We start from the raw sequence: 16,580 nt of genomic DNA, 5'->3' as shown, positions 1-16,580 counted from the left end.
AAGGCAACAAAAGCAAAAATAAACAAGTTCTGCATTAAAAAGTTTCTGCACAGCAAAGGAAAGGCAAAATGAAAGGCAACCTACCAAATGGGAGAAAGTATTTGCAAACCATATATCCAATAAGGGGCTAATATTCAAAATGTATGAAGAACTCATATACTTCAATAGTAAACAAACAAAACAAAATCTGATTTGGAACCAGGGGAGAGGACCTCAACAGATATTTTTCTAAAGAACACATACAGATGAAAACATGCTCCACATCACTAGGCATCAGGGAAATACAAATCAAACCACAATGAGATATCATGTCACACCTACGTGAATGGCTATTATCAAAAAGGTAAGAAATGACAAGCATCAGTGAGGATGTGGAGCAAAGGGAACCCTCCTACACTGTTGGTGGGAATGTCAATTGGTGCAACAACTATGGAAAACAGTATGGAGGTGCCTCAAAAAATCAAAAATAAAACAACCATATGATCTATCAATTCCACGTTTGGGTATTTATCCAAAGGAAACAAAAACACTAACTTGAAAAGATACATGCACACTTATATTCACTGCATTATTTACAATAGTCAAGGTATATGGAAGCAACCTAAGTGTCCACTGATGGATGAATGGATAAAGAAAATGTGGTATATGTACATGCAACAGAATGTTACTCAGCCATAAAAAGGAAAGAAATCTTGCCATTTGTGACAACGTGGATGGACCTAAGAGGGTATTGTGCTAAGCAAAATAAGTCAGAAAGACAAACACCATATGATCTCACTTTTATGTGGAATCTAAAAAAAACAAAAATCGAACTCATAGACAGAACAGACTGGTGGTTTCCAGAGCTTGGGGGAAGGTGGGGGGGGGGGGCGTAAAATGGATAAAGGTGATCACAACGTATAAACATCCAGTTACAAAATAAGTCCTGAGGTTGTAGTGTCAGGATGGTGACTATAGTTAACAATACTGTGCTGTATTATTTGAAAGTTGCTAAGAGAGTAGAGTTCTCAGCACAAGAAGAAAAACATTTGTTAACTATGTGTGGTGATGGATGTCAACAAATTTATTGTGTCGTTTCATAATATATACAAAAATCAAATCATTATGTTGTGCACCTAAAATTAATATAACACTATATGTCAATTACATCTCAGTTTTAAAAGTGGAAAACTGCTACCTGTGTACTACTTTTTATAATCCTGTACCTTCCAGCCTTGGCATCGGTGACCTGTCCAACTGAAAAGGAGTATGTTGCTAGTAGTATTTAGGCATCATTTTCACTACATTTAAATCAGACACAGAGAGCAAAAAAGAGGGCTGCATAAAGGGAATGAGTCCTCTACTTATTTATTTTCATCTCTAAATTGCCACTGTTTTGTGCAAGTGTTCAACTATAGCTTTTCATGGTTCAAGGACTGAATGCACGGGTGCCATGCGTGCTAACAGCCGTGATGCACAGTCCTTCCCGATCTCCTGCTTCTTAAGGAGCAGACAGAGCGGCAGCATCCACACTCACTTCCAGGTGCACTTCAGAGTCATTTTCTCGTGCCGAAAAGCAATGAAAAAGCAAGGCTGGGCTATTGAATAGGTCTGTTAATCCGCTCCAGAATACTCACTGAAACTTCGTGATTGCTTCGGGGTAAACCACTTTTTGAAAATTATTGTCTAGTTTTTCAAACAACTCAAAATCCCCTTAGCAGCAGCCATTGTTCTTTGAGGAAAACATAAAACGCCCTGCATTTCTAAGGAGAGTTCTTCACTTAACCTATAAGCAATTCATTTAAATCTCTACTCTGAAAACATGAAACCGTCGCAGAAAACTAAATCTTCTAAGGAAACAATCAGGATGATGAGCAAGGATAGAAACATCTGACCCTGAGCATAAAAGATGAGGGAAGGAGGCTTAATTAACTGAATACTGAACATATCCTTGAACGATTTTCTAGTAAGTTGGTGGCAGGGAACTACGGCGTGTCTAATATTGAAGTTTACAGGGGAAAGTGGGTCTATCAGCTCAACAGAGAAAAAGACTGATGGGAAACAGACCTCTGTGCATGTCGGGCTGGCAGTCTTCAGGCTCGACACTGAGAGTGTGCCAACTAAGTCACCGTTTGGGGCTTTATTTCACCTTTGAGGTTTTCTATTCTCTCTTACCCATGAGGACTACAGAGTATATCATTAGGCGACTCTAAGCTCAACCCAGAAAATACAGCAGAACAGGTGGCGAAGGAGGCTGTGTTCCCATTCCTCACCCTGTGAATATGAGTAGTTTTTAAAAGAAAATAAGAGTTTGCAAGAATACTGGGGAAAGTGGAACTCTTGTACATTGTTGATGGGAATGGAAGATGATACAGCCACTGCAGAAAAAGTATGGCGGTTCCTCAAAAAATCAAACATACAATTAGCATAAGATCCATGAATTCCACTTCTAGGTGCAGAACAAAAGAACAGTGACTTCAACATCTATGAACACCGGTACACGCATGTTCACAGCATGATTCGTAAGAGCCAAGAGGTGGAAACAGCCCAAATGCCCATCAGTGGGTGAATGGAGAACAAAATGCAGTCTGTATATACAACGGAATGTCATTCCATGGAATATTATTCATTAAAAAGGAGTGAAATTCTGACACAGGCTACAATATGGATTAACCTTGAAGACATCATGCTAAGGGAAACCGGCCAGAGACAAATGACAAATACTGCATAATCCCACTTTCACGAGGAACCTAGCAGTGTCCCATTCGTAGAGCTAGAAAGTGCCATGGTGGCTGCCCGGTCACCAGCAGCTGCGGGCAGGTGTCGGGGAACGGTCAGCATTCAGTGGGTACAGGTTCCATATGCAGTTAGGAACGAGTTCTGGAGATGGATGTGGTGACCGCTGCATAACAGTGTGAATGTACATGATACTGGATACTTAAAAATGGTTGAAATGCTAAGTTTTATGTTACATATATTTTATTACAATAAAAAAAGATTAAACTTCCATTCTCAGTGAATACAGGTAGTATTTTATGTTGGTGGTGCTTTTCAGTTATGATTTTTTAAAACCCCTCTCCTGTGTTGAAATTCTCTTCTTGCTTGACCAGGGGAAGTGTTCTCTACAAATAACTTCACTGAGCATTGTCAGACTTTTTGTACCATGGGGCTGTCCCACCTCAAACCTCCAGACTAACTCAATGGGCGGCAGGGGTCGGGGGCACGGCCACTGACGGACTGTGACGGCGGGGGGCACGGCCACTGACGGGCTGTGACGGCGGGGGGCACGGCCACTGACGGGCTGTGACGGCGGGGGGCACGCCCACTGACGGGCTGTGACGGCGGGGGGCACGCCCACTGATGGACGGTGATGGACCATGAGCATAGCTCCTGGACATCTGCACCAGCTGTTCTTCTCTGGCTGCACATGAAAGTCACCTTCAGACTTGAAAATACACAAACTCTGGGCCCAAGTCAGAGATGATGGTTTAACTGATCAGCGATGGAGCCCAAGTATGGGTGTTTTTTGCAAAGCTCCCTGGGTGATTCTGAGGTAGGCCAGGCTGCCAGCCCCCGTGGGCACCTGCTCACAGTGCTCTCCGGAGAATGGCTCGGCGGCCAGCACCCTGCCCCCACCCCCTCCGCTTTTTCCATCTCACCATTGCTAAATAATGGCAGTGTGGTGTCAGAAGGAGTAAGAAGCTGTAGACTCTTATAATTCTTAAACTATTTAGGGAAGATAGGATAAAATTCCTATTCAGCAAAGAGTTATTCCAGCTACTACTGCCAGGGACCGTGCCAGGCCTGGGGAGGCAAGCGATGGGAGCTCTCCCCTCCGGGCAGCCCTGAGGGGCCAGCATGCCGACACACGAGCCACCTCGGGGTGTAAATGCAGGATTCTAGGGGGGCACGGGGGAGCCGCACCTATGCTGGATGGAAAATAAGGAAAAACTTCCTGGAAAAGGCGATTCTGGTACCACTGAGTCTTGACTAGAAATTCACCAGCAAACCTGGGAAGACAGGGAGACATTGCATCATCTGGGCTGGGGCGCAGTCGTGCTGCTGTCCAGTACCTCAAGCCATCAGCCTGGGGCAATGCCCGGCTGGCCTGGGGTGGGCTGGAGTCGGGGGCTTCGCCATGCAGAGCACCTGGGGGCGGGGTGGCCTCTCAGGGGGCTCAGGAAGAGCACCGGCTCTCCTGGCCCTGCCAAGTCAGCGCAGAGGGACGTGTGGGGGTCACAGTGGTCAGCCCGTGCAACAAGGCCCCGCGCTAGCAGCCAGAGCCACCGTCCTTAACTCTCACTCTGCACGCTAGTAAGCTGTCTACCTCTTTAGATGCCAAATGAAACATGTCTACGGACGCTCTCGCAGGGACTCAGAAAAGTCAAGGTGGTGAAAAGGGACGTTTCTCCCCACCTGCGGCCTCATTAGAAAATGTGAGCATCGTTCTCTCAAACCCTTCCCCAAGTGCCACCAGTAACAGAGCAGAGAACAACACCCCCCTGAGCAGCACCAGCAGGCCGAGACGAGCGCCCCTCCAGACACCTGCAAAATAAATGATACAGACGGCCTCTGCTTCTGAAAGCACAGATGCGATTTGGGTTTTCAGCAGGAAATTACGAGAACTGGCAAATGTGCTTCTCAACAACTTTTTAAAGCCCCTTGATCTCTCTTTCGGGGTATTTTATCTAGAGGAAGGGCCGGTGTATCTTCAGGTGCCATCCTGCTTCACCGAAGGGTGAGGGCCCTGATCTAACAGCCACGGCAGAAGCGAAGCTCCTCGGAGCCCAAAGCAGAGCTCACACGGTCCTGAGTGTCACCTTCATGAGTGATCTCACATGGCTACGAATGTTGAGGAGTCAAACATTCGCAGAGCGGCAGGAATCTATTTTGCACGTATCTATCCTCATTTCAACCTCAGCATAACCCGGAGGTCAAGAGGTCTGATCCCGCATCCATAGGTGAGGACACCTGCTTGTGCCGCGGGGAGCCCGGGGGCGGTGATCCCTCCCCCCACAGCTCCCTGTGCAGATCCCCCCGCCGCGATCCCTGATGGTTGGCCCCAGACAAACGGTCGAGCCGTCTGAACCCAGGCAAGTCTGAGCCTACTTCTCCGTTGAGACGCAGCCTTCTGTGTCTGCAGTGGTGCGTAACCAGCTTTCCATGGGGCATCTTACTCCGGAAAGTGTTCGCTCCATTCCCTCTGTTCTGCAGATGAAGAAAATAGAGGCTCGGGGATCAAGAACTTGCTAACTTGGTGGGCAGATGAGATGGGGTTCAAAGCCGATGGGAGGGCCATCTTTGGAGACCCACTGACCTGAGTTGAAGCCCAGCTCTACCACTTAACTGCTTGCACCCTTGGACTGGTTACTCAGCGGGTCTAGGCCTTGGTTTCCTGGCATTTAAATGAGGAAACTAATCCTAGCACATGCCCGGTGGAGCTGAGGACTGACTAAGCAAGCAGGTAAGTGCCTGAGAGCGTCTCCCGCCTGGTAAATGCTCAGCAGACTAGTAGGGCTGCTGAACTCTGGTGTAAGGGGAACTCCTAGTCCTGAAGGAAAGCTTTCTTGCACTGAAATTCTGCATGGACAGTGCGCCACCTGCACCAGCCCAGCCTGACCACAGCCGTCTGCCGTCAGCGGCCCTAGAGGTAGTTCCTGACTGTGAGCACAGGGATGCCCTTCCCCCACCCCGACCTCAACGCGGCACCGAGGGGGTCCCTGCGCCCACGGATAGCCCATGGGGAGAGCCAGCAGGGGGCGCACTTCAGTGATCTGCCCAGTATTTCCCCTCGGGCCTCTTTGTAACAGTCAATATTGATAATTTTTTTAAAGAGGTTTGCCTGGTGCACCAGCAGTGGGGACAGAAGCTGGTGCAGGGCGATTTCTCAGCCCACTGTGAGGCTGGGGCTGCGGCACACACAGGGCTGGGGCTGAAGATGGCGTGGAGGGCAGGCCAGCCCAGGAGCGGCTTCTGCCCCAGGGAGGGCATGTTTGGTCAGGGTGGGGTGGGGACGTCAACAATACAGCTGAACATGTACCAGCGCCATGGCGGGGAAGCGCGGGGCCTCTGGCTATGGGAGCTACAAGGCCGGGGAGCTTCTAAACCTGGGGTGCCAGCAGAGGCTTCCAGAGGAAGGGGCCCTTAGCTAAGACCTATGGGGCCATGGGGCTAGTGGGGATGACACCCCGGGCGTGGGCATCTGTGCAGGCCGCAGGTGAGGGGTGGGGGGTTCTGCGGTGCAGGGAGTGCGGAGGACCTGCAGGGGCTGGTGCCCCCAGTGACCGAGAACAGGAAGGGGGCCGGGCGGACCTCCAGGCAGGGCTGAGGAGGCCTTGACCCTGAGAGAGGAGGACCCTGGGGGCAGGTAGGGCGCACACAGGAAGGCCTGTCAGGCACCCTTGTCGTTTCCTCCTATGCAGCCTGTGTGAGCCCCACCACCGTGCAGAGGGCTGTCACGCCCACTGGGAATCCCAGGCCTGGAAACTGCAGTCCAGGGATGTGGTCTCATTTTTCCTATACGCAGGCTCCCATTTCTACACAACTGGTATTCTGGTTAGTAGAATGCTCTAATCACCCAAGATTACCATATTTTCTGCATATAAATTACAACTCAAAGGGTAATAAAACAAATTACACCAGTTAAAACAAAATTTAAATCTATCTGTTATCACCATACAACAGTATTAAAAAGATCCAAATTTCTGGTGTCTGGACAGAATCTGAAATGGCTTGTTAAAATCCTATAAATCCCTAGCGGATCCCGTAAGGCCTCCTGTCACCTCCTACTCCCCCCGCTCAGCCCCCGGCCCCAGGCCGGCCCCTCCCTCCCCGATACCTCATCTTCAGGTGACACCTGCCGCCCCATCCGTCCTGTACTCAAATGATTCCCGGACTCCCCCGTGTCTGCAGAGATGGGGCGGATCTCTTGCAGCCATCAGCCCTCAGTCTGAGCCCAGCTTGCCTTACCCCTGAGCACCAAGCCAACCCCAGTTTATTGCCCAGACACATGCTGGGGCCTGGCCTGGACCTACACGGGAGGCCCCTGGGGCTACGCCTTCCACACCCCGACCGCCCAGCTACAGTCCTCTCCTCTCTCTCCATGTGGGCCCCAGACTCCCCGTGCACCTCATTTTCTACCACAGTACAATCTGCCGTGTGCTCATCACAGCCACCCTCTCTGGGGCCAGACACCAGACCCACAGGGCAGGCGTCCTGCGGGCCTATGTCCCCGGGCAGGGCCGGGTCAGGTCGGCCAAATGCAGCCCACTGTGCGTCCCCCGCTGTCACTGTGTGGGGGCCAGTGCCTCCCAATGCCCCAGGCCTTGGTGTCCTAACTCACTCCATCTGCGGACTAGGAGAAGGAGGGGAACCAGCCCATCCGGGTTCACAATTCCCCCTCCTCTCCTTTGGGACTCTGAATACTTAAAGCTTCCCTCTCAAAACGCCAGCTTCTCTGGTACTGAAGGGTGGGGGAGCAATCCTCCCACCCCTTAAACTGCTCTACCTTGCCCCCTTCTCCATCCTGCGGCATTTCTTCAGAGTTGCCTCCTGCCCCTGGTCAGCCAGGGGTGCCCCTGTGCCCCCCGCCCCACTTCCTCTAGAGGTCGCTTCCGAATCACGGATCCTGCGCTAAAAAGGCCCCTTTACATCTCCAGACACTAGAACTACTGCCAACTAGGAACGGTGATAAGTGTAAGGACTGGAGAAGCCAGGCGCCAGCAGAAATACAAGTATAAGTAGGGTGGGCCACGTACAGTCACCTCCATCCTTAGTCAGGACTTGTCAGAACTCCCCACCTTGGGGCTGGAAGGGACTCCCCAGTGAGCCCAGCCACCCTCTTCCTAGCACCTCCCCCCCCCCGAGCCCTCCCGGCCTCCTGTGACCACCGTCCTGCCGCAGCAAACCCTCCTCCTCCTTCCTGGGCCCCAGCTCCTCTCCCTCTTTGCTCTCCTGGAAACCTCACATTCCTCAGTCTTGCCAATCTTTAATCCTCTTCGGTTTGGCCCTTTATTTTCCCATATTTCCCGTGTTCCGGGGAAGAGGCTACAGGGCCTCGTGGCTGCCAAGCATCTCACTGCCACTATCTATGTGACGCACCAGCGTCTGGCTCCCACACTCCCCCACCTGCCAAGCACCCTCCTCCCACATCTGTGACATGCAGCATCTAACCGCCAGGTCCACGTTCACCTTCTTCCCACCTGTGCACCCTGAAATGCTCTTCTGGGGCCCTGTGTCCTTCCCCAGCCCCTCCCCCAGCCGCTGCTTTAAAGGATGCGGCCCTGCAGGCTCCCCCTGTGGGAGCCCACCTGATCCCAGAGCTTCCACACGCCCACGCCCACAGGACGACAGACCACAAAGCTGCGAGCCCTCCTGGCCGTCCCATCCCTTCCTGTCACCCACCCACGAGCAGCAGCCCTTTATCACATTACAGTCACATCTCATTTTTATCAGGAACGACAAAGTCCACAGACAATCTGAAAGTGACCTGACCCATCATGAACGTACCCTTTGCTTTCAGGGATGAAACATCAGTAGAAGGGGATGTGGGAGACGCTCTCCTTTATGATAGGGAGTTTGAGACAGGGACTGTGGGTTTAGACAGAGTAGGGTGAGGCCTCCGGAAGAAGCAAAACAGGGTCGTTACAGTCAGAACATGTAACAATGTGCAGAGAAACTCCCATCAAAACTGTGTTAAACATTAAGCAACATCAGAGTCACACAAACTCTTTAGGATAGAAAGAACAAATTAGGAATATAGGCAATTTTCAGCAGGATTGGTTAAAACAAAAAGGCAACATTGAGGCTAGGACCAATAATAATTAAACACCTAAAGCTATAAACTCTGGACAATGCCCAGGCACGGACTCTCCTGTCCCCTCCTGGCATGTGCCAGGAGCTCTGTCCTCTCGCTTCATCTCTAAATAGTAAGCCTCTCCCTTGCTTTCCTACCTTGAGTGTTTGCAAAGTTCATTCTTCGACTCCACGAACAGGAACCCTGGCATCACTGCGTCCTTCCCTGAGCCTGCGGTGTAATAAAACAAATTGCATCTGGTCTTTGTGCCCAGTTCTTGGCAGGGAGCTTGTAATCCTTAGGATTTCAGGAGTGATAGGAGCGACCTTGTTATGCTAATGCGGGAGCTTGAGGTGGGCCCTGGACAGCTGCAGGATGTGGGCCATCACCAGAAAAACCAGTGGCATGATTAGAGGGTCGGAGCTGTGGGTCTTCCTGACCCCTGCGGACAGGAGCTGGAGACGGTGTTCAGTCCTGTGGCCCCTGATTTCATCGGTCAGACCTCCATCGTGACACCCCAGTAGGAGCTCTGAACACAGCGCTCGGTGGCGCTCCCGAGGTTGTGAGCAGAGGCCTCACCCTGTGTCTCCTTCCTGACGGGCATCTTTTGTAAAGGAACTACGACGAGTACAGCGCTACCCCAAGTTCTGTGAGTCCTAGGAAATTATCAAACCTGAAGAGAACGTCAGATTTACAGTTGGCTGGTCAGAAGCACAGAGGGCGCGGGGGACCCCCCGAGTGCAGCTGGTGTCTGAAGCGGGGCAGTCTCACTGGGAACTGTGCCCCCAAACAGCGGTCAGTGCCAGAGCCGAACTACAGTGTGCCCGGCTGGATTTTTAACAGGCTAGAGTCCCTACTATGTGCCCTGCACTCGGTGGGAACTGAGCATGCTGCCACCAGAGGTGCACAGTGCCCGGCGGCCACCCCCTAGAGTTAAGATTACAATGCGTGCAAATGCTGAGAATTCAAAGTATCTCAGCCTTGGGTTCTGAATCTGAACCAATATATACCTCCTGGGGCGGCCGAAGGTTACTTTAAGCTTGGCCCCTGGAAGGGGCTCAAGAGAGTCTGTCACCTGAACATAAATCCCTGACCTCAAACCAGATAGAAACTTTGTGTGCACCGCTTTGTTGTTAGTAAGAACTAGCCAGGGGTCCGATGGGGAGGGGGAGGCCCCGAAGAAGACCACAGGCCAGCGGAGGCGGCCCGGGTCTCGCTGGCTGGAGGGGTCGTCTGTCCAGGCGGTGGGGGGAGCTTCCCCACAGCTTCCTGCCGTGTGCAGGACCTGCGTTATTTTTTTCTGTGCTAGCATTAGAAACGTGTGTTTCTAGCATAGCATTCCCACAGTGTGGCAGGAATAATTGCTCCCCATCACGATGTGGCACGCACAAAGTAATTTCAGAGCGTTTCTTTATCTGAGAGCAAAAACAGCATCGGCAAAGTCCAATTTAGGGAAAAAAACGTCAAACTCCCTGGATGACATGAAACGTTAGGGTGCTGACGTCTGATACTCAAACAGGCGTCTAGTGACGGCCTAGGCTGTGACCCCACGAAGTGCAAACAGGACGGACCCCGGGCGGCCTCCGCTCACTGTGCAAGGCAGCTGCAGACCCCTCCGCGGCGGCCCCTCCAGTCTGACGCTTCTGCACCAGGTTGCGGAAATCCAAGATCCAGGGACCACACGGCCTCTGGGTGCAGCAGGGCTGCCTGCTTCCAGCTTCCCTCTCCCCTTCCAGAGCCCAGTGGGTGTGCGTGTGCGGGTCTAAGTGTGCATTTGTGTGTGGGGGGGGGGGATGGGTAACTTAAAAATGAGGTGGGAAGTACCATTTGTATAGGAAGGTCCAAAAGGGTTATCTCCCTTTTCCCACAGTGAATGAACCTTATATGGCATCTAAGCAAAGCTGTGAATTTTCAGGTTTTAGAATGAGAGTAAACTGCTTCCAGATCAGAATCACAACCATTATGAAATCACCCTCACTTAAAGGCTTCCAAAAATATCAATAATTTACTGAACATTAATTTGCAAAGCAAGTTCATGTGTGAAGAAAATAATTCAGAAGTTCTTTTAGACAGAAATTTTACTCCTATTTTAAAATAGGGACAGTTAATACAAAACAAGAAAATCATTCATAGTTTATGATGGAGCTTATGTTTTGGATGTATACTGAAACGCTTAGAAAAATCCAAACATCAGCCATGTCATGGAGGAAAGTTTCCCAGAGAATCTGGCTGTGAAAGAAAAGCAAGTATCTTGTCATAGGCCAAGTCCAATACACAAACCCACTGCCTTTCTTGAATTTTAGATATCGCTATTTGGATCCAAATTCTGGGGAGATCAATGCAAAATAGTGGGTTTCCCAGATGCGTGATCAGCTCCCTAAAATTGCTATAGCAAATCCAGGAGGACTCACCCAAGCCATCCTCACCCTGCATTTACCTGCAGGACGGCTGGCAGGGCTGGCAGGGCTCCCGTGCGTAAGGAGGCGCGCCTGGGGAGTCTGTGCTGAGGCAGGGCTCTGGGAAAGACAGGGTGGGACACCCGTCAGCCGGCTGCTCCAGCGGGCACAGGCCCTCGCTTAGAGTCCGCGGACGGGGCTCTTCTCTGAGTGTCCCCAGGGGGAGGCGGGAAAGGAAGGCCACGTTAGGGAGCGCTTGGGCCGTCCCTGTCACCGCCGGGGCTGGCATGAGGAAACCGGGTCCCAGAGGAGCAGAAGGCTGTGCCCAACACCCCCCACATATCCTCCTCACAGTTACACCTCCCCTCAGCAAGAAACCTGAGTCTCAAAAGACACGTTACAGTCAGTCTTACAGTTGCAGAGCCGGGGACTCAGCCTCCGGATAATCCCGAGGCCCCCGCGGACACTGCCCGACCGCCCCGGGCCCCGTCGGGGAGAAGCTCGGGCAGATGCCCGCTCGGCGGCGGGGCCGCAGGAGCTGAGGACGGGGAGGCTAGAGCGGGGGAGGGACAGAGAGGCCAGGAAGCAGGAGGCCGGCCAGGGAAGGGCGGAGGGCGGGCTGCCTCGGGGTCGGGGGCCACGGAGCAGGCCCGTACAGCTGGCACTCAGGACACGTGCTCAGCGCTGAGTTAACCATCCTGGTCTGTCATCTCCGCGGGTGCAGGGCGACAGCCGCCCGTCCCACCCTCAACAGCCCTCCCTCCTGGGCTGCTTCACGGTCTTGCTCCCTCAAGTTTATTGTATTGTCAGAACACAAGTCATGAACCCAGTTCAGAACACAGCTTTCATCCCATCAGAAGCCTGGGCGCAGACATTCTGACTGCAGTCGGGGAAGCACACAGAAGACTGGCCAAGCACAGGCTGACGGACAGACAGACAGACAGAGCTGCATCCCAGAGCTGAAGGCCGGCCAGATCAGTTTTGAGGCTCTTCTGCCTTCCTCTTCAGGCTTACAGATGCCAGTGTGCCTTTGCTAGAAGCCTCAGGTTTCAAACTGCATCCCTACACAGCTGCCAAGGGCATCATTTTATATAACCCACCGAAAATGAGCCACTTTATGGTAAAAGTAGCATTTTAGAATTTGTGGTCTACAAGGTCTTATTCAACTCGGTCAGAGAATAAAAACTTTAAAAGACAGTTATACTCAAAGTTAATAAATGTTTGAAAAAAACAGATTCAAGTTGCTATTTTAGCCATTAAACGTATCATTAAGTATAAAAGTTACCAACGGGCATTAAACTGACTAGCCTGTCGATTGCATGTCACTATTAAATTTCTCAGTAAGCATGTGATACGCTGTAACCCACTGGGCTGCAGAGAGAGGGCCCAAAGGGACAGGAGGCAGTGGGGCCTGGAGGCAGGGGCCACGTCTAGCCCCCCGCCACTGAATCCCCAGTGCCCAGCCCCACGCCTGCCACATACACGCTTGCTGGATAAAGGGAATGGAATGAACACTTCAGTCACCGTAAAACCTGATCTCTCCTTGAACTGACCAAAAGCGTATCCCAAAGGTTTAGTCAAACAGTTCATCTGCTGGACAGAATCTGGTCTAGGGTTTACACAGAGTGGTTATTCAAGGCCGCCCTCCGCCAGGCCAGGGTCACGGTTGGGACTACGGCAGGAGCGATCTGGCTGCGCTCCTCACCTGCCGCGTCACCACCCGCGCTCTCACCTGCCATGTCGATGGCGAAAGGCCTGTCTGCCCTCCAGCCGGTGTACCAGCCAACGACTTTGCCATTTTCCACCAACGGACGTTCATAGCGTCGCCCGCCGACCAGGCCCACCGGCCAGACAGAGACCTTGCGTGTAGTTCGCATCTGTAAAAAGGGGAAAGAGATGTGGTTGAGGTTTCCTTAGGGAAAAGAACTTGAAGGCAAAGATACGAGCCGCACAGACGAAACGCAGGGGAGGGGGAGGGGAGTGCAGCCCCCCGCAGGGTCCCGCAGACGGACTGCGCCCCAACGCGGCTGTCACCGACGCTGCACCATTGGCAAGTGCCCCGTCAGGAACGCAGCCAGGCCTCCAGGCCTACGAGAAATAAAGAGGGTGTCAGTATCTGAGCATCACTTATCTGAAGCTAAGAGTGACTATCAAGTATTTTCTATTTGTCTCAAAGCTGAGTCTCAAACACTACTTGGGTCTTTGGAAGTGAGACGGTTTACTTCCCCTTCAGGAAACTTCATTATTACCCAGTAACAGCACACATCACTCAGAAGGGCCACAGGAGTCGCCTTCCTCCGTATTTTTTATCGTTATAGACACACAGAAATCTTGCCTGGGGACGTTAATAATGGGATCCACATACAGAACAGACACCAAGCATCTTCCAGAGGAAAAAAAAGAAAAACATACCCTAAAATCACCTGCCTTTCAAGGCCAACTGGGCCAAACGAGAGAGGAAACGGCCTCACGCAGGCAGTTTCGCATAGCTGGTCCTCTTCCTGCACACGCGGGTGGACCACGTGCGGCTCTGGTCAAAGACACGCGCTACTGAAGGTCACTGGCTGCATTTCTTTCAGGGGAAAGGTGCACATAGGGCAGCATCTTTGGGGAAAACTTCCACCTACCACCATCAGCTTCTAGGACACCTTCCCCAGCAGGTGTGCTGAGTGGAGCCACAGTGGGCACTCAGCACCTTTGTGCCCACTAGGAAAGGCACCTCGTTTCCTGGGCAGACACACTGATGTGGGGGCCCATGGAGGGCCATTGAGTACAGGCCGGATCCCTGCTCCACTCCCTCTGTGCCGTGTCCCTGGGCAGGACGACCTTCAGCTGCCCGGGGTGGCTGTGCTGTGGAGGGAATTATACTTCCAACACCCATTCTTTAAATTTTATTTGCTACAGAATTGGGTCATGATCAGTTCACCAATGGTTAAAAAATATCTATCAAGGAAGTTTTCATGCAAGAAAGAAAAGGTGTGGGGATAGATTTTGGGAAAGATTTTGAAATACACTTCAAATGAAAAGTCATATTATTAAAGAGTAAAAACAATTGGAAGGTCCTATTTGCCAAGCATCCCAAAATTACTTTTATTAATATCCCGCCTCACTCCAAAAGAGGATTTAAGGGCGTGAAGTGTTCCAGATAATGAAGACCTCACTGTAGTGGCCTTTCACAGATCTGAATTACTCTTTTTATAGCCTTTAACATTTTCAGTAACTTAGCTCATACTACCTTATATGACAATTTTTTATACAGTTCTAGTGTGGTATGACTGACTGCAGCAAGGAGCTAACAGTCCCGAGGCCTTCGCCTTCCGAAAGGCCTGCTTGTAAGGCTGGCTGTTGGCTGGCATCAGGGAACCTGGCTTTTAGTCCCCATGCCATTAGGTTGTTTTGCCTGCCTGAGGCACTGAACGCCTGTTTTCCTTTGGGGAGGCTGAGATACTGGTGGGCAGGGGCTGCCTAAGTGAGCAGCCCCCAGTCGAAACCCTTAACCCTGAATTTTAAGTGGCTTCCCTGGACATGAACATGGTACGCCTGTGCTTACACTGTTGCTGCTGAATGGCAGGTGTGCTGTGAGTGGCCCCCCTGGGAGGGGGAGAACGTGGGTTCCTCCAGTATGTCTCCCCGGGGTACCTGTCCCTCACTGACCTGGCTAGGTACCGTTACTGCATCACTGGAATGAATCTCAGCCGCAAGTACAACTCTATGCCGGGGGCTATGAGTCCTAGTAAATCACTGAACATACATGGATGGTCTTGGGGACCCTTGAAAAAATAAAGTGTACTTTTTAAAGTGTAAAATCTGATACACTGTGACATACGTATACAGCCAGGAAACCGTCACCAACCGGAGATAGTGAACATACCCAGCTCCCCGCAAAGTCCTCCTACTCTTTCAGGCTAAGCCTCCCACTTCTCCCCACACCCCCTGTCCCCCCACAACCTGCTCTCCCTTCTGTGACTCTACATTAGTTTGCATTTCATAGAATTTTGTATGTATGGAATCACAGTGTATACTGTTTTATTTTTGTGAAAATTTGCCTCCTTTCACTCAACATAACTACACGGAGATTCAGCCCTGCTATAACGTGTACCAGCAGTCCACTGCTTTACGTTGCTGGCTAGTAGTCTATTGCATGGATGTGGCATTGTTTTTTTTAACCTGCTCACCCGCCCACGGACATGTGGATTGTTTGGCTATGACAGATGAAGCTGTTAGGAATTTGTGCACACCTCTATGTGGGCTTCATTAAAACAATATATATTAAGACTAGAATGACTGGATTGTATGGTAGGTATATGTTAAACTTTTTTAAGAAACTGCCAAAATTATTTCCAAAATGGCTGCACCATTTTACATTCTTACCAGCAGTGTAAGTTCCAGTTACTCCACATCCTTGCCAACAATGTTAAATTTTAGCCATTCTAGTAGGTATTAGCAGTACCGCACTGTGGTTTTAATTTGCATTCTTCTAATGACTAATGATGTTGACTATCTTTTCATGTGGTTGTCATCTATCTCTCTCCTTTATTGGAATATTTAAGTCTTTGGCCTATTTTAAAAATTATTTATTTACTATTGAGTTTTGAGAATTATTTATGTATTCTGCATGCAAATCATTTCTCTAACATAAGATTTGTACTTTCTCCCAGTCTGTGGCTTATCTTTTCATTTTCATAATGGCATTTGAAAAACAGAAGCTTTTAATGTTGATGAAGTCCAGTTCATCGATTTGTTCACTCATGGATCATGCTTTTGGGCTTGTATCTGAGATACCTTTGCCTCACTCAAGGTCACAAGGGTTTTCCTTTTCCTTTCTGGAAGTGTTGTGGTTGTAGGTTTTATATTAGGTTATTATCTATTTTGCGTTACTCTGTGTGTATAATATGAGGGACTAACTGAAGTTCTTTTCTTTTTCTTTGCATCTGGATATTCAAGTGTTCCAACTGTAACATGTAAATGGATAGGTAATTATCCCAGAATAACTGAACTGCCTTTGCACCTTTGTCAAAAATCAGTTGCCATATGTGTGTAGGCTTATTTTTGGACATTTTCCTCTGATCCATCGGTCTATCGGGCGAACTTGATGCTAATACCACGCTGTCTTCTGATATACTGTCGTTGTGTAACTGTCGCTTTGTAACAACTCTGGTTACCAGGTAGTATCAGGCCTCCAACTTTGTTCTTCATCAAAGCTGTTTTGACTATTCTAACTCCTTTTCATTTCCAGACGAGTTTCAGAGTCCATTTGTCTGTTCCAGCAATTTGGATTGGAATTGCACCGACTCTATCAATTTAGTGGACCTGACACCTTAACAAGGCTGAGCCTTCTTACACATGAACACGATGGATCTCTCCACTTCTTTAGATCTTTAACTTCTCTTAGCAATGTTTTAGTGATTTAA

At 50.3% G+C, this 16,580-nt stretch overlaps 1 protein-coding gene across 1 annotated transcript in view; it reads right to left on the bottom strand.

Annotated features, from left to right (window-relative positions):
* B3GAT2 (beta-1,3-glucuronyltransferase 2) overlaps positions 1–16,580 on the bottom strand; it is a 48,859-nt gene that overhangs the window by 9,929 nt on the left and 22,350 nt on the right. The window contains exon 2 of the mRNA XM_036916220.2: positions 12,902–13,046. Coding sequence (XP_036772115.2) covers positions 12,902–13,046 — 145 coding nt within the window. The remainder of the gene's footprint in view (positions 1–12,901; positions 13,047–16,580) is intronic.

Source organism: Manis pentadactyla, chromosome 16, assembly GCF_030020395.1.
Source record: "Manis pentadactyla isolate mManPen7 chromosome 16, mManPen7.hap1, whole genome shotgun sequence".
Lineage (NCBI taxonomy): Eukaryota > Metazoa > Chordata > Mammalia > Pholidota > Manidae > Manis > Manis pentadactyla.
This window is presented reverse-complemented; position numbering and strand designations above follow the sequence as displayed.